Genomic DNA, 18,911 nt, shown 5'->3' with positions numbered 1-18,911 from the left:
TGCTCATTTTACCGATGATAGTAGACAGGCATGTCGGTTGTCTCAGATTAATAGAAAGTGAGGCGGACACATCCCGCATAAATCTCCCCTCTTTATGAAATGTTAGCATGCATGGAATAGACAAAGGGTTGCCCTGAACATTTAAAAGGACAAGAACCAGGGTTTCTAGTCCACTAGGCAAGCGATGTCTCCAGCATCCCCCCTTTTTATATTGGGTAGAAGAAATGGGCTGAGTGGATGAGCAAATGTTCTGTATTTTTTTTACTTCCCTCTTCATTACTCAATTTTGAACATGCCTCTGTTTTTTTTTTACATCTAATATGTTTATCCTATAACATGTGGAATCATTTAGATTTTTTTCATGGATGCACTGAAAATTCTAAGGTGCAATCAGGTCCCCAAAGACTCTGCATTTTACTGGTGGTAGTGATGGGTGAGCTAAGTTGTTTTTTTTCACTGTTGTCCTCAAATTATTAAACATTTAATCTATTTTTAAAATACACATGTAATTTTACTTTTTGGGGGATTAGTCCACATTATTATTTTGGAGAGAGATTTAATAATTTAAACTCAGGGTATATCTGGCTCAAAAGGGGATAGCTTTTTTTTTATGAAACTTTTCCTCTTAAATATATATATATATATATAAATATAGTTCGGTCAGATTACTGCTACATTTCTGCCATTATACATTAAATAGTAGGCAGATCTTGCAATGCATCAAAGATAAAAGCAAAATTAAATTAAATAACACAAAGTAGAAGTTAATGGCAGTTACCATTTACTTGACCTAGCACATTTGCCCATTTTCATTCAAAAATCAGTTTAATTGAAAGTATTTTCCTTCAATTCATGCAACAAAAAATACTTTACTAGCATAGCATAGGCAAAAATAATTTTCAATGGACTGGAGTCTCTGCAGAATGAGACAGTCTCCAAATTCTATTAATTAAGACATTTTCAAGAAAAGAAGTAATTATATGAATGAGTCTGGATCAGACTAGGGAGTTAAACGTGAAGATAGCTTCATTCAGATGCCCATGTAATAACGGATAAGACCTCCAGCACGCTTCTCCTTGATAATAACCATATGTTCCTCTTTGTTGACACAAGCATAGCTCATCCAGACTGCATCTTGGCAGCCCACATTGGATCATGTGAATGTCAAGACTGTTTTCTGGTCCATGGTAACATGAACACAACATGTTATGGACACTATTGGCTATAGAGCCAAGGCAAAATCATGGAACGTACTAAAATCTTTTAGAAACAGGAAACTCAGATGTTGACAACAAGAATCTTCAGTCGTGGACTGGAAACTTTATAGCTTGGCAGACAGTCTGACTAGTTTAGAAAGTATTTTATTATGGAATGGTATCCACCATAGGGATATTGGTCTAGGGTTTGCTTAATTGAGTTTTCTTTAAAATTAGGATGGACATTGCACATTGACAAGTACTGTGTATTCTGAGAGTGAGTAGCAAATTGTTGATTACCATCAAGGCTTGTGAAAGTGGTCAAACTGGTTTGCTTTCTCATAAATTGAATAGTATGTGATTGGTTATAATTCAGTTGTATTTATTACGTCCTTTAAATGGAATTATATCCAAATAATCTCAGTGTGTTTGAGATTCTTACTCATTATGAGAGTATATCTTGATCAGTTCCTGTATAAATGGTTAATTCCTTATTCTGCATCTAACTTCACCATGCCCCATCTCCCTTGCCTACATTTCCACTTTATTAACATCAACAGTTATCCAGTCTATATGTTTTGGTATGTTTTATGATGATACATATTGGTAAAACATTTAATACTACATTTGCTCTACAGTTAGACTTTCTATAATCGACTGGATGCTGCAGAAAAAATACTCATAACATATTTTCACTGTATTGTTTTCATTTATTGTCCAAATTGAATGTCATCTAGCTTTATTTGCATAGTATAAGTGGATAGATTTCTTTTGCATTCTCTTGTCTATAATAAGAATTGTTCCCACCACCTTTTAAATGTTGCCCTTATTAGTCTGGGATATTTTTTAGTCTACCCCCAATGCATTTACAGCATGCACATTGGAGAATACATTCTGTAGCTATTGTAGTTAGAACATGAGGTTTCGGTCTCCTCTAAGTCCTCCCCTGGCTGCCTCTACTGAAACTAGGAAGAATTAGTATGTAAGCTTCTTGAGTAGCACTCCCATTAAAGCCACGGAAGCAGTACCCAAAATATCAGTGTTCAGATAGTAGACCCATTGTCTGAAATAGTCTGTTCTATTGAGCATGTGCAAGGACACGGAGGGCAGAAATCTAATTTTCAGTAACACCAGTAAGAATAAATGCTCCAATTTGCATGCAAAAAAATACAGTGGAGTCAATGCAAAATACACTATGCATTTGTCATGGTAATATGGCTAGAGCCCTACTTTAAAACATTGACAATGTTTTACAAGGAATTCAAAAATTCTAAACATCGCCCTTATTTACTAAATCTTGCACGTATCCTTTTATTGTGTTTCTGGCGCATACTTTTTGCACACTTTTTTTTGTTTTTGTTTTGCATGGAATTGGTTATTACATTTCTAACTACTTTCATGATTAGCTAACACTCTGCTGCCCTTTTTTTCATTTGCAGGGTAAACTGGATGCATTGTGGGTCCTGCTACAGAAAGGTTACAGTCGAGTGTCCATAATGCGACCTCAGCCTGGAGATAAGGTACAGAGAGTGTTCACTTGTCTATCACAAGGTGTAGTAATTACATTGCTATTTGTCTGTAGTGACTAAAGTTTTATTCCCACTGTCTTATGTCATCTGTCATGAAAGGCCCTTTGTATAAGACCCTTTGCAAAATACTTGAGGACTTTCTGGGTTTGTCCCGAAGTCTCAGGGTCAGTTTCTCCATTCTGTGGGCAGGGGTTGGGCCACACCAACTCTCTGCCCTCTTCCCTCCCACACTCCACCCACTAAAGGCTGTATGGAGCTAGCCCCACCTCTATATACATTAGCTCCTCCCCTTCACTTATACACTCCCCAAGAAGAGGTAGAGCTCCAAGTAACCTTCCCTGAGAAATTTGTTCAATAAACGATAGTAATTATATATAATTGTTTTGACCTACAGACTCTGATTGTAAAGAGCTTCAGAATGTGCTGGAGCTATATAAGTAAATGTCATTATATATATATATATATATATACACCTGACCTGATGAAAGTCAAATAAAGACTGCAAAAGAGGAGTTTGTATTTATTGGAAAAAGACCTAGAGTGCTGGTAACTATCCATAGACTGTGTATATTACTTTGCCTTGTTACCTAGCACCAGGCTACAACAGAATTGGTTTGGAGTGCAATGGCATATTTTATATATACCTATATAATATTCCTATTAATGCCCTAAACATTTAGTGCAGGTTTCCATTGTGCGTTAGTTACATTGCACCATTAAACACCACTGGTTTTGGTATGATTTGTGCCAAGGGGATCAAGTTGCCCTTGTGGTGTCTGGAAAATGTTGCCTCAATGTAGAAAACTACAATTGGTCCAAGTAAAGCAAAAGGTCACATGACCCACTGCTGCTATCTGTAAATGAAGTAATGCTGGAGAGTTACGAAATCCCTGGCACTGACCATTGATATAAAATGCCTCTTGCTTTGTTTGTGAGCTAAGTTTCGCTGCATTTTCTTGGAATATAAACATGAGCTCATGGTTTAATTTATGCGGTTAAGAAAAAAAATACATTTAATCCCAAGTGTGGAAGTCATGAATCCGGATAAAAAGATTCCATGAGTGTTTTTGCTGTGATTTTGGAGCACTTCACTGTGCATATTTACTAAGGTCGAGATTATATGTTTCTCTCCCACAAATCAGCTCATTCATTACCATACCCCAAAGAGTTCTTCTCTTCAGGCACCAAATAACCCCGTTCCACCTTTTCTACCCTGATGCGGAACTTTTATGGTGGCTATGAGTGTACCATAGTGTTCTACTGTCCTTAAAAACATGACATGTAAAGATACAGGAGAAGATGAAACTCTGTAAGTAAATTCTAAATACCATACTTTTTGCGAAATAAAAAGCTATCAATAATTAACAAAGGGCATACATTTTGGTGAAGCTCTACCCCTAGCCACAGCTCCCGCTACACCCCAACTAAAGTCTCTCTGGACATTTAAAAATGGCCAGAGAGACTTTAAAAAAAATGGTGACCATTGGCTCAAAAAGCCTGTGGTAGCATTGCTTCCCATGGGGCAACCATGTTGGTCTATATAAGAGGTTTCTCTGACAACCCATAATGCTTGCAATTCCATTTCTATTATACAGTATATTATATTTTGGTGGGTACTACTATGACTGGAAACATTCCGTGGCAAGATTTCTAGCATGAAATACTCTTCTTCTCAATTCCAAGGGGAAAAAATATTTAAGAAATATATAATATTAAGGACAATCCTACTGGCATAAGAACGACGTCTGGAAGAATTCTGCAGCAGCAGCAGCAGTAGAAAGAATATTAGTAAAATGTTTAAATGTTTGGGATAAAAAGAAGGCAACATGGACAGAGTAGACGGGCCAACTGGTCCTTTCCTTATCTGCCATCTAGACTTGTGTTTTTTCTCAGTAGGAAATGCTGTTGTGTTCCTTTAATCATGTAGCAGCAGGGCTCAAGGTTATTATCAGTCACAGCTGATTCCAATAACCGTCTAAGCTTTTGGTCACATGGGGATTCCTGCGGTAAGATCACATGCTCGGAAGCCCGGCACTCAAACTTCAATCGCTATTAGTAGTTATTTTTACAGTTACTGTGGAGGAGGAGGATCTTGAGGAACCAGACACATCACAAGGGTATTTTTATTAAGTAGATACACAAGTTTAACTAGAAATGATGTATAAAATTTGTATTATTGTTCAGTTTTACAATATGTGCTTTCCTTAAATTGAACGTGTGCTTTTAAAAAAAACAAAAACCCAAAGAACACTATCATTAATAACAATAACTATTTTATCATCCTTTTTATAGCCGGTATCCATAAGCTGTGTTAATATTTTTTATCCTACTTTAGTCTTCAAACTAATTTTCTTAGGAGGCTTGTGTGCAAGTAAATCCCACTGGCCTCTAAAAGATCAATTCTCGCTAATGACCGGCAACAGTTAAAAAGCAAGTTTGAAATAACATATCTATGTATATAATGTATATGATGAGCAACCAATCAAGATGAGAATCCTATTTTGGTAAAGATTATGCACAGGAAAGATTGCTAACAAGGTGAGCATCATAAAGGTTTAGGGGATGTTATACTAACTGCCTGCCATTAAAATGCAAGTAGGTTTTCTACATGGAAAGTACGGGCAGGTGTAAGGAAGCGCACATTCAGATTCAGGTTTGGACACAGAGAAGTGACGTGGGATTTCTCTGTGTCCGAAATATATACACATTCAGATATGCCTTTTTTCCCCCCAGTGATTATTTTTAAAGGGAGATTACCATTTTATGAGCGTGCTAACCTGCCTTCCATTGTAATGAGATTAGCAAACCTTCTAATCATTTCCTGTCGCTGACTACCCCTCCTGTTGGCATTCAAGTTTAATGCCGGATCATATTATTTCCCGGGGAATATACATTTTAATGCCAGGTTAGAAAGGCACTGTGTCTGAATACACTATGCGTGCTGGCATCTCAGTGCAGACTAAATCACCTCTAAGAATCGTAACAGAAGCACCAGAATCTTTTTGTTAACATCTGTTCTTAAAGATATCCTGCTTCGTTTCAAAGTCATATGAAAATAGCAAAACCAAAAATGCTCCTTTTGGTATCTATTTAAGGAAAAGGGGAAATAATAAAATAGTTCACCCAGATTATACAGTGTTCTTGTAATTATTATTCTGATAAAAGAATTGAAAGAATGTATTTTCGCCATGACAACCAATGGAACGGTCCTGATAAATGGATGATTCGTTTAGTTGCTATAGTGATATGACTGGTTTTCAAACGGCAGCAGAATCGCTTTTTCATACATACTCCTCGATATTCCAAACATTAGTAAATCCGCATCTTAGTCTGGGTTGTCCTTGAAAGAAGAAAAAAAGGGTATAATTTAGCATTATTATTGTTTATGTGGGGATGATGGAGTTAAGTAATGAGCCCCGGACGCTCAGCATAGATATTAGATGTTTCAAGGGGCAAAAAAAATACCATTTTATGAGCAGCTGCAGAGTGATCCGGAGAACACAACTGCCAAGTTCAGCTAGAACTGAAGTCAAGTATTAATGGGATTTTTCACTGGGTGGAAGAGTTTTATTGCGATCACTGCTATTTTCCTGGAAGTTAAGGCAAACAGGTGCATGATTAATTTAGAATGTGTTACCGCAATTTTTAGCACTTATAGGGATAGATTACATCCTGCCTTTACTTTTTCGCCAGGCCTTCAATTAGATTGAAACATAGAAACTGAGAATTTAACTGCAGATAGGGATCATTCGGCCCATCTAGTAATTTTTCCTTAAGTAAAGCCTTGAACCGTAATCAGTTATTGGTATTGTTTTAGATTCAGGATAGCTTTATGCCTGCCCCGTGTATGTTTAAATTCTCTTACTGTATTAGCCTCAACTACTTCTGATTAGAGGCTGTTTCATTTCTCTATTACTTGCTCAATATAGTAAAATTTTCTTACATTTAATCTAATTGCGAGTTCCTTAAAACATAGTATTAGATTATAAAGAGTTCATCCTTCTGATGTTCCTTTTCTCTTTATATAAAAACACTTTTTTGCTAATCCACTTGTTTGCTGAGCACTGGTATACTGTGCTGTTTTAAATCACGTGTATCAATATAGTGTTGTATTGGAGGTTCAAAAGTGCATAAAAAGTAACAAAAATATATACGGTTATCTCACATTGTAGACCTCTATGTCTAATAGTTGTACAAGCCTTCTAGACCATGGCTCCACAAACCCCAACGCAAGGCCACCACAGTGAATAGAAACCACTTCCTGGTTGCCATCATGAATTCAGTGTAGTGGGTGCCATGAGACGCCCAGTTAGGTCACATAATGCATGCTATGCGACCCCACTGGATGCCTCATGTCACTCGCTTCACTGCGCACACACAGGAAAGCACAATGTCAATCTATGTGTGTGTGTGTGTATACTGTAGTATCTGTGTGTGTGTGTGTGTGTGTGTGTGTATATGTATAGTGCTAGAGTCAGTGTGTCTACTGTGTTGTAGTTCCAGATTCAGTGTGTATGTGTCCATAGATGTTATAGTGTGTATTTTTATGTATATGTTTAGGGCTATGCAGTGTGTGCATGTGTATACGAGTGTAGTGCTAGTGTGTATGGTGTTGTTTATGTTACAGTATGGTATTAGCATGAGTGTGTATGTCAGCATATAGTGTTATATGTGCATAATAGTGTATAGTGAAAATAAAAAAATAATGTTGGTGCGCTAAGCTAGTCTCAGGCTCAAATAATATAAATGTGTAAAATGAGGCCTATCAAACAGGTGTAAGCATGCTGCAAATACAGTGTATTGGCTTACAGTGTATACAAAAAACTGTCTGTGCTTCTCACCCTAATAAAGTTGGCACCAAATATATAAACATAATATAAATTCGAGGTTTTGGTCATATGAATTGGCTAAAGCATAATTAAGCTCACCCGCCACATCAAGGCACACTCTCAATAGGGTGAGAACCTACTCTCACCTCCTACATAGTGGGCACACAAAGCAGTTTATACTGCTACCAAAACCTTATTAACGTGTTGGGGGGTGCATTTAAACCTCCTCCCAATTAACCCCTGGACAGCAAGCTGCAACCAGACAAATGAGGAGCCAACCTCAAATTAGTTTTTTGTATATTAGTGTAGTGTTAGCATGTGTGTGTTATTGTAGAGTGTTTAGTGTTTGTGAGTATAATATGTTATCATGTGTCTGTTATTGCATGGTGTTAGAGTGTGTGAATGTATCTTAGTGTATGGGAAGGCTCCACAAACTCCAGTGCCAGGTTGGGTAATATATAAAAATAAAAACATGATTGGGAAATACTTTTTTGGCTAGCTCCTAGATTTAAACCAAATTTGATTAGATTTTAGTTTAGGAAATAGATGGTTTCAATTTGAATTTGTTAATTCTTTGACATATTACCTTACCAAGAATATAAGGAATCTTGATTTGCAAACAAACATAGTGATTACTTGTTTATCTTAGCAGTGCTAGTAGGGCTATTACTACCTTGCAAATGCATAACATTACATTCTTCATGCTGATTTTTTTCATTATTGGCTTTGCTGGCCACTTCACTAGACAATGTATATATGAAATGTAGTATCCTAAAAAAAACCACACTGCTGCATTTTTGCCAAACTTAACATATGTTTCAAATTTCCTTGGAGTAAGTCCTTCTTTGGCTAAAACATCGCTGGCTACTGCTTAACACACTGTTGTCTAATGTGAGTAATGTTTCTTGATAATGCTTCAAAAGCTCCCAATCTATTGATATGAGACTTAGAGATTTCTAGTCCCCAGTCTTAGCTTTGAACTTGTCAGAGAAATGGCACCATGTGTGATTTCTACCAGTCCTGTGGTGTACCATGCTACACAAGAACTAAATGAGCCTTCAAAAAGTGTTGGTCTTGCCAGATACTCGTAGGGATCTTTGTGTACTGAATTCAGAGATTAGTGTGTATTCTCAGCAACCGTGGAGTGGGAAATCATTAACTGGTAGTTGGGATGTTTCTCATTGTGTGGGGGCTCTGTTTAGAAGAATCAGTGCAAGTGCAGACATCAGAAACAGCTATGATTATTAAATTGTCAGCTGTGTAAACACCATGGGAGGTATTGCCAGAATGTGAGAAAACTCTTTTGAGACCAATATTTCCTTCACCCCAACATTAAACTATGCAAGACAACGGTCAGTTATTTAATGGGCTAGGTAAAAAATCTTTAACTGTTGCATGTTGTAGTCAATTAGAAGCACAGAAAGAGATAGTCTGCTAGTATTGTCATGAGAAAGATGTTTAGACCTATTAGTCTCCACATCTGTGTATATAGTAAAGCCATTACTAGTAGAGAAGGAAAGCGAAGTCATCTACTAAAGTGGGGAATCACTACCTCCAGCAATCAGAAATCTCAAACCAGATGTCAGATACTTCCATAAGTATGCGTATGAACTTTATCTAAAAACCTGGATTTTCTTCACTGCCCTGAATACTAGGATATACTATTCAGGGAAGTGAAGAAAATCCAGGTTTTTAGAGAAACTTCATATTTTCTTTGATATCAGCTGGTTAAAAACATTAAAAAAACCCTCATTTATATGGTCCCATTTCAGTAATGTTAAGCCATTTTAGGTCAACTTGACTCAAGTCAACTCAGCTGTCAGCTTGTAGCAGATTACTCTAAGGTGTTTACAGTAATAGCAACTTATCTAATCATAGAAATTCAGTGTGTCCAAAAAAATGTGTCCGACTGAGAACTACATTAAATAGGAAGAGCTACCCAACTCGGTGACCAACTCGATAGGTCTGACTTGCATCACAAGCTCACATGATCTAACCACTGATGATGCCACCTGCTGCAATGATAGACTTTAGAATCAACTCAATAGTTGTTCGAATGGAACTCAAGTTGATCTCAACAGCCTTTCCGCAGCAAATATATATTTTGTGAATAGAAATGTTTCCGTTTGAGCTTACATAGTCAAGAGGTTTTGACCGACAACTCAAACTTAAATGGATCGACATGAGTATATTTTTGTGTTAGGTAACTGATAACATTTTTACAATAATTGTTGTAAAGAAATTGTTTTTGGATCTGGATTTCACTCATAATAATATTATTCGATGTGTAGATGATCTTGTATATTTCCATACATCCAAAAGCTGTAGTTTACTACATGACAAACTAACTGCCTGTTAAGGGTTGTTTTATATTGAATAGTTAGAGAAATGAAAGTCCGCTCTAAACTTTTTTACAGTGAGCTGATATCCTCATGTGAACCTCGACTTACTGTCAGCTTTCCATACTGAGCTCAGCCAAAGGAGCTGCCATATATTTCACATATTTTTGCATCTCACACTAAGATTTGTTTGGGCCTCGTGGAACTCTTGTGTTCCAGCAGCTGGTTTAATTAAGGCACTTGTGTCATTACTGGAAGGAAGCTGAGATGCAGGCTCATACTTTTGATCCTAACCCTTTCTCCACCATAAGATCACTTTGGAAATTCCCTAGCGGAAAATAGCTTAATGTACCGTTGGTATATTTGTATACAGTAAATAGAATGGTTTTTCTCAAAAGTGATACCTCAAAACTTTGCGTACTAATTTCTTTATATTGCAGAATTCAGAGGGACTATTTTATTATGTATGTTTATGAAAGGAAGTACAGATTCCATTGGGAAAACGACAAATTAATATTAGCGTTTGTATATAGAAACAAAGAATTTGATGGCAGATAAGAACAATTCAGCCCATCACGTCCAAGAGTCTCACAGGGAGAAAAGCAGTATAAAGACTGATAATTATTATAATTATAAGGCAGGGCTTGACAAATTTGTTTTGAATCTAGGAGCCAGCCAAATATGTTAGGAGCCAGGATTTTTGTTTAAACTAACAAAGTTTTATTTTCTATATTATACCAACCCATAGAGCTTTTCTCTTTTGTAGAGCCCCAAGCCATCATGAAAGCTACTTGGGAGGCTTCGTATAGTTCTTTTATATCAGGGTAGCCTAAACCCCCAGATTCAATAGGTCTTTTAAGAAGCTCCGAGGGTAATCTTATTATTTTAGCTGCCCAAACAAATTGAGACAGTAAATTTTCCCATTTTAAGATAACATCTTTCGAAACATAAAAAGGTATTAATCGAAAAAAATATAGAATTTTGGGAATTATGTAAGCTTTAAGAATATTAATACGACCCATCCAAGAGGTTTCAAGTTTCATCCATTTTGCAAGAGAAGATTTTATTTCTAGAAAGAGTTTCTTATGATTTATATCAGCAATATCTTCCAATATAGGTCCGATTATGATCCCCAAGTAATCAATTTGATGTATCTGGTCATTATTTTTAATATACCCATAAACTGTAGATATCTGAGAGTCAGAAAGATAAAACGGAATCATCTGAGTCTTTGATAAATTAAGTTTATAATTAGAATAGTGTCCAAATTTTTCTATTCCTTTTAAAAGAGCGGGGATAGATATTAAGGGGGCAGATAATGTTAGTAAAACATCATCTGCATATAAGGTAATACTATATTCATGTTTATCAATATTTATACCATAAATATTAGAAGAGTTTCTAACATAGGCTGCTAAAGGCTCAATTGTTAAAGCATATAACAAGGGAGCTAATGGACAACCCTGCCTTGTGCCGTTATAAATATGAAACATATCTGAGTCTAGAAAAGGGCCTCTGATCTTTGCAACCGGAGATGTATATAAAGCCATAGTTAAGTCATAAAATAGACCTGTTAAACCAAATGCTTGAAGTGTTTCAGCTAAGAACTTCCAATTAACTCTATCAAATGCCTTTTGGGCATCTAAGGCTACTATAACTGAGGAGATTTTATGTCTATGTATATGTTCCATGATATTGAAGATTTTGCGCGTATTTTCTTCTCCCGCCCTGCCAGGAATGAATCCTGCCTGATCTGGATGTATCAAATCTCGTATTATTTGAGCCAATCTAGAGGCCAAGATCTTAGAATATATCTTCACATCTAAATTGATGAGAGATATTGGCCTGTAATTAGCAACCAATGAAGGATCCTTCCCTGGTTTAGGAATTGGTGATATACTCGCCTCCAACATCTCTTTTGGAAAACTTCTTCCAGTAGAAATAGAATTAAGAGATTTTGTTAAGATGGGAGAAATTACTGAATTCAAAATTTGAAAAAATATAGCTGAAAAACCATCAGGGCCTGGAGCTTTCCCTTTTTTCAAATTAAGAATTACAATAGTAGTTTCCTGAGTTGTTAGTGGTTGATTTAATTGTATTAATTTTTCTGCAGAAAGTTTTGGAAGATGCAAGGTCTCTAAAAATTGAGCTATGTCAGTAGTAGCAATCTTAGGTTCGGGTAGATTATATAAGGTTTCATAGTATTGTTTAAAAGCATTACCTATCTGTGTTGGTGATATACAGGTAATTCCATTGTGTGTAAATTTTTTTATTCTAGATGAATCAATATGTGCCTTCAATCTTTTAGTAAGATTTTTCCCTACTCTATTGTTTCCATAGTACCAACTGGATTTCAATCTTTGCATTATTGTTTCAGTTTTAATTTTAAGTTTAATAATTATCAATTCTTTAATAGTCTCTAACTGCTTCAAGAAATCTCTGGATGGATGTTGTTTGTTTAGTCTCTCAAGTTTTGCCAACTCAATATATAGATCGGCAAGTTCTTTACCTCTCTGTTTTTTAATCCAGGCACCCTTTTTTATTAAGTATCCCCTAAGAACGCATTTTAGGGTGCACCATAAATTTAAGTCTGAGGTCTCATTATTGTCATTCTGCTCCAAAAAAGATGTTGTTTGTTTTATCAAATCTATCTTATCGGATTCTGTTTTTAAAAGAGATTCATTGAGTCTCCAGCGAGTTCTTGTTCTATATTGAGGATTATTCTTGATAGAAATAAATACTGGAGCATGGTCAGACCATGAGATGTTTCCAATTAGAGAAGTAGTAGAGATTTCTAAAGAGTGACCAGGCATTAAAAAATAATCGATGCGTGAATATGATTGGTGCACATTCGAGAAGAAAGAGTAATCTCTTTCCTCAGGGTGTTGCACCCTCCAGACATCATAAAGGCCGTGTTTAGACAAAGACTCGGAAAATGCTTTGGCCCTAGTTTTCAAACACACATCTGATTTACGATTCTTCGAGGTCTTAGTATCTTTTTCAATATCAATTATGCAATTCAGGTCGCCTGCTATAATCAGTGAGCCTTTAGAAATTTTTTCTATTGATTCCATAGCTAAATTAAGAAATCTTGTTGATCCCTCTGATGGGGCATAAAGGCTAACCAGAGTATAAGTAACGTCATTTATATTACAGATTAGTATAATCCTTCTTCCTTCCTTATCGGCTTCATGATGTATATACTCAAATTTATTTTTAGTTGATATCAATATAGCTACTCCCCGCTTCTTTTTATCTAAAAGAGAAGATACATAAACATGTCGGTATCTATGGTATTTCCAAGCAGGTTTTTCTATAATTTGATTCCAGTGTGTCTCTTGGATAAATGCAATATCTATCCCCTCTTTAATTAATGAATCATACAGATATGATCTCTTATATGGAGAATTTAAGCCCTGTGCATTGATTGTCATCAATTTAAGGGACATGGAAAATTTGTTTTCCCGTCCTCCACCAGCACTGCTCCCTATCCCTCAATCTCCAACTAGAAAACACTTGACAACAACATTCATAAACAAAAAAAACAATCAAACCCAACACACTATGCAGGAAAAACATTATTTCCGTCATTAGTGTGAGGAAATTCCTTGAACCAGCAAGGGATGAGGACGTGTTTTAAGGCCAGCGAAGGTAAGGAGCATAATCAATTCTTGTTTCATAGAAATAGTATAAACTATATCTGTCTATTCAGATATCATATTTAAACAAAACAGGCAAAAAAAAAAAAAAAAAAAAATTAAAGAGAAAAAAAAAAAAAAAATATCATTAATCCTAAAAAATATACATACATATACATATATACCTATATTAATATATAATCATAGATTTTTATCAATATATGTATCCGAAAGGAAATTTATATTAATAACTATAATAGAAGTCTCCTTCTTCTCAAGTGATTTGTGCTAATAAATTTATTACTATCCATCCATATATATAATATGTCATAAGTATATATTAGTGTCTTTTAAATTTTCCTATCCTAGTGTCTCAATTCTAACTTTATGAAAATATCTTATCCAAAAATTATCAATAGTTATATACCTCTGTGAGATTCTATAAGTCCATAATTATATCTAATCTTTTAAATATTAAAAAAATAAATAAATAAATAAAATAAAAAAAATAAAATAAAAAAAAATAAAATAAAATAAATAAATAAATAAAAAACTTGTGGGAGTCTATATTCTAATAATCTATTATATCTTTTATATTGTTATCAACCATTTATATCATATCCAATCAATATATTGCCAGCTTAGTGACTAGACTAAAATTATAGCACATAACACATAATTTCCAACCAGTATATTACCAACTCAATGAGTAGACCAATCATAATATTTCTCAGTTAGAGTAGTATATTAGGTAATAGTACTGTAATATCTTATACTTTATATAAAAAAAAAAATTAAAAAAAAATGTATATATATATATATAAGTATATGTTAGTGTTAGTATATGGTCATATATTTTTGTCAATGTATATATCAAAAAGGAAATTTATATTAATGGCCATAATAGAAGTCTCCTTCTCTCAAATGATTCTTTCTAATAACTCTATTACTATTCACCCATATATATATAATGTATCGTGAGTGTATATTAGTGTCTTTTAAATTTTCCTATCCTAATATCTTAATTCTAACTTGTGAAAATATCTTATCCAAAGACTAATAACACTTATATATCTCTGTGAGTCTCTGTGAGTCCCAAAAAAAAAAAAAAAAAAAAAAAAAAAAAAAAAAAAAAGGTTTAAGAATTTGTGATAGTCTATATTCTAAATAATCTATTATCACCCATTTATCATTTATATCATATCCAACCAATACATTGCCAACTTAGTGACTGGACTAAAATTATAACACATAACACGTCATTTCCAACCGGTACATAACCGAATCATATTTTAGGTAATAATATGATAGTATTTTATACTTTATATCATGATAAAAAAAAAAAAAAATTCTTCTAAAGATTAAGTCTTATATAGTAAGATTCCATTTCAATAAATTGTCCTTTGCTTGTATAGGATCATTGCAAATATAGATTTTCCCTTGATAGTTAATTCGCAGTTTTGTGGGGAAACCCCAAGAGTAAATAATATTATTTTGTCGTAAACAGGAAGTGATATCAGAATATTTTTTTCTGTGCGTTCTGGTTGCACGTGAAAGATCAAGATATGTAGTTAAAGATGCGAATTTTGCAATTTTGGTAGGGTTCCTTCTCATTTCTTTAACTAGATCTTCTTTAATTCTGGAGTTAGCAAAACAAATGATAACGTCTCTAGGTGTATTTGTTTGTGTCCAATTAGGAGGTAGCGGAAGTCTATGGGCTCTTTCAATTAGTATCGGGCCGTATTTTGGACAGTCTATATATGTTGAAAGTAGTTCCATTAAATACGGTTCCAAATCAATCACATCTTCAGATATCCCACGAATTTTAAGATTTTGTCTGCGTGACCTATCTTCTAGGTCTGCAAGTTTAAGATCTTGTCTTGTTAAATCTGCTTTTAATACTTCATTTTGAGATTGGAGCTGTTTAATTTTCAAATGTAGCATAGTAATTTCTTTTGATTGAGCCGCTAAAATGACCTTCATGTTGGTCATTTCCTCCTTATATTCTTTAAGATTATGGTCCAGATCAGCTTTTATTTTAATATATAAAGAATCTAGAGCCATCATCAAATTGGTTTTTGTAATATAATCTGGCGGGTTGGTTGTGCTAATCTCACTTAGTCGATCTGGAGACGATTTAGATGATAAGACAGAGGTATCCGTTTGACTTTTAGGAGAGTAGTAGGCACTAATTGGAGGAGGTTTCTTTGTTTTCACCGACATTTTAGATTTTTCCTCTTTATCCCCCCTACCAGATTTGTCACCTTTTGGAGGCATTATCATTGTCCACTTTTATCTATACGAGAAGAGACCTTTAAAGGTCTTTACGCCTTTAGACCAGAATCTATTTAAGACAAATTAGTGTATATTATATGTAGATCCATACACATCAGATTCAAAGAGATTGAAAGTATAATCTTCAATAGCACAAAAAAAAAAAAATAATAATAAATAAAAAAAATATATATATATTTATATATATATATATATATATATATAGAGTTCGTCTGTTTCATGTATTTCTTGTTGATTTAATTCAGATTTTGGTAATTTCATTTAAGAATGTCAAGAGTGTAATAGCCAATAGCCAGGGAACTCACGATTACCGCTTCCAGCTTTTATTGGTACTCTGCCATGCTTAGCATCCGCATCCAGCCTCAAAAAAACAGCTGAAGCACCGCCGTCAAGAGACTCTCGGAAACCAAAGGCTCGCTGTCCAGAGTCAAACAATCCCCGCCGCTCCACATCCAAAGCTCAACACTCTACACTCTATCTCCACCTCACCCCCCATCAGGGGGGAGAACAGCGGTCAGCAGTTGGCGGTTGACGGCCGATGGCCGGTGGCTGGTGGTTGACAGCCGATGGTCGGAGGCCGGTGACTAACGACTGGCGGTTGGCGGCTGACGGTCGGCGGCTGATGGTTGGCGGCTAGCAGCTGGCGGTTGGCGGGTAGCGGTCGGCGGCCAGTAGCTGGCGGTTGATGGCGGTTGACAGCCGGCGGCTGGCGGCTGACGAGTAGCGGTCGGCGGCCGGTAGCTGGCAATTGACAGCCGGCGGTTGGCGGCTGGCGGCTGGCGGTCAATGATCAGCCGTCGGCGGTCGGCCCTCAAGGCTGCAACGTTCCCGCGCTAGTCATGCTGCCCCTTCTCCTTCCACCGGCCCATCAGCACGCCTCAAACGTACGTAGCTGCGTGACTACGTCATCACTCAGTTTTATTTTCAACGACAAAAATGAATGATGTCCCAAGGGAACCCCCCCCCTCCCTTAAATATAGGTCCACTTTCCTTGAATGGCCGCGAAGCGGTAAGACCGCTGTGTGTGCACGCCGGCCGCTTTAATTTTTTATTAGGCGGCTGGCTTGTACACACCGTGCTGCACCGTGAGCATGTTGGACACCCCTGACCTAGGCGCCAGGACAAAATTCTCATCCCAACTCACTCCTATCACGCCCAGTCACTACACAGCACAACTCACTCCTATCACTCCCAGACAGCTTCTTTCTTCCTCCTCGTTACCTTGAGCAGAGCTAGAAACTCCAGAAGAAGCAAAACGGGGCGGGCCAGACAAGCGGAAGCAGGCCAGGAAAGGAAGGGGCGTGATAAGACAGACACTCAGGGGAGTGGCTGGGAGAATGAGAGAAATGGTAGATGGCAAGATAGTTCCTCCCCTGTCTCTCTATTGGTGCTGGCTGCTGCAGGGGAAGCTCCGCCCTTTTGAGTAAGTCTGTTGCTGGTTCCCCGTCACAAAAGCCCCTGACCTGACCTGGCGCCTGGGATTTATCGAGCCCTCTTATAAGGCATGGACTAGCAAGGGGTAAAAAGTTGTTTTAATTGCAATTCCTCATCTGACCACAGGAGGTGTCTAGATTGAGCTATTTCTTAAAAGAGCATTTTTTGCCCGCACTGGATTCTCCTTTTCATTGAATTGTCATAAATACCGTATAAGACGACCCCCCAAAATCTGAATGTTAATTTATGAAAAAAAGAAAAAGCCTGAATATAAGACGACCCTATAGGAAAAAAAGTTTTACCAGTAAATGTTAATTCATGTAAACTATGTGAACAATTGTTTGTTAATAAAAGCTATGATTGAGAAAAATATTTTGTTTTTGTTTCCTTTTTTTTCAACCTGCCCCCCCAGTTATGCACATCTGCCCCCAGGCTTGCCACTCTGCGCCAGAAATGCCTTATACCCCCTATATGCCACTGTGCCCCATGATATGCCTTTTAACCCTCTAAATGCCACTGTGCCCCATGATATGCCTTTTGACCCCCTATGTGCCACTCTGCCTCCAGAATTGCCTTATACCCCTATATGCCACTCTGGCATTTAGGGGGTTAAAAGGCATATTATGGGGCAGAGTGGCATATAGGGAGGTATAAGGCATTTCAGGAGGCAGAGTGGCGTATGTAGGGTTAACAGGCATATCTGGAGGCAGAGTGGCATTAAGGGGGTTAAAAGGGATTTCATAGAGCACTCTGCCTCCAGAAATGCCTTATGCCCCCCATTTAACACTCCCTCCCCCCCCTCCTCCAAACTTACCGGTGCTTCTGAGTCCCCCGGTACTTAGTCTGGGCAGCGTGTAGAGTTGTACGCGATTCGCGTAGTAGACAACTTCCGCTTGAGGTCTGATTATAAGACGACCCCGATTATAAGACGAGGGGTATTTTTCAGTGCATTTGCTCTGGAAAAAACCTTGTCTTATAATCGAGCAAATACAGTATTAACATTCCTTTTACACTAGGTATTTGACTTCCCTTTGAAGACAGACTAAAATGTATATAATACTGAATATGTTTTAATCACTGTGTGCTTAAAGTGGTAAAATGATAAAGACAAAACTAATTCTGATTGTATGTGTTTTTCTAGGGTCGTTGCATAAACTTTACAAGGGAAAAGAAGACAGCGCCTCCAAGATACCCCTTAAACAATGCTCCTCTAATGTCTTCTCCGTCCAGTCCGATCTATATTCCTCCGCAAAGTCCAATCTATAAACCGCCTCCTCCAGTAACGCCTCCTCCTCAACCCCTACATACTCCACCCCCTACTCCATCTCCAACAAGTTCTCTTCCCCCACCACCCCTAGCCTCTCCTCCAGTTAGAGCTCCTCCTCCAAGCAGGCCCCCTCCCCGCCCATCCATTTAGAATGATGAGTTCTCCAGTGTTTATAGGGACGCTGTTGGGGATATTGTAGACTTCATCTTGTCTCTTGGTTGGATTTGAAGTTCGGCAATTTAACAAAAACAATAAACCAAAACCACTTTTTTTACTATATATTCTATAGAGAGACTGATTCAGAATAACCAATGGATTTACCAACCCTTGGCTCAAAGATTTGAATCTTACTATATAGATTTTTCAAAAAAGACTTTGTCTTTA

At 36.7% G+C, this 18,911-nt stretch overlaps 1 protein-coding gene across 1 annotated transcript in view; it reads left to right on the top strand.

Annotated features, from left to right (window-relative positions):
- Positions 1–18,677, top strand: part of LOC149300168 (anthrax toxin receptor 1-like) — a 66,555-nt gene extending 47,878 nt beyond the window's left edge. Inside the window, exons 17-18 of the mRNA XM_089485581.1 lie at positions 2,636–2,716; positions 18,402–18,677. Of these exons, the coding sequence (XP_089341707.1) occupies positions 2,636–2,716; positions 18,402–18,677 (357 nt within the window). The remainder of the gene's footprint in view (positions 1–2,635; positions 2,717–18,401) is intronic.
- The last annotated feature ends 234 nt before the right edge of the window (positions 18,678–18,911 follow it).

This window comes from Sceloporus occidentalis, unplaced genomic scaffold (genome assembly GCF_023333645.1).
Source record: "Sceloporus occidentalis isolate IW3139 unplaced genomic scaffold, rSceOcc1.0.p SCAF_26, whole genome shotgun sequence".
Taxonomy (NCBI): domain Eukaryota; kingdom Metazoa; phylum Chordata; class Lepidosauria; order Squamata; family Phrynosomatidae; genus Sceloporus; species Sceloporus occidentalis.
This window is presented reverse-complemented; position numbering and strand designations above follow the sequence as displayed.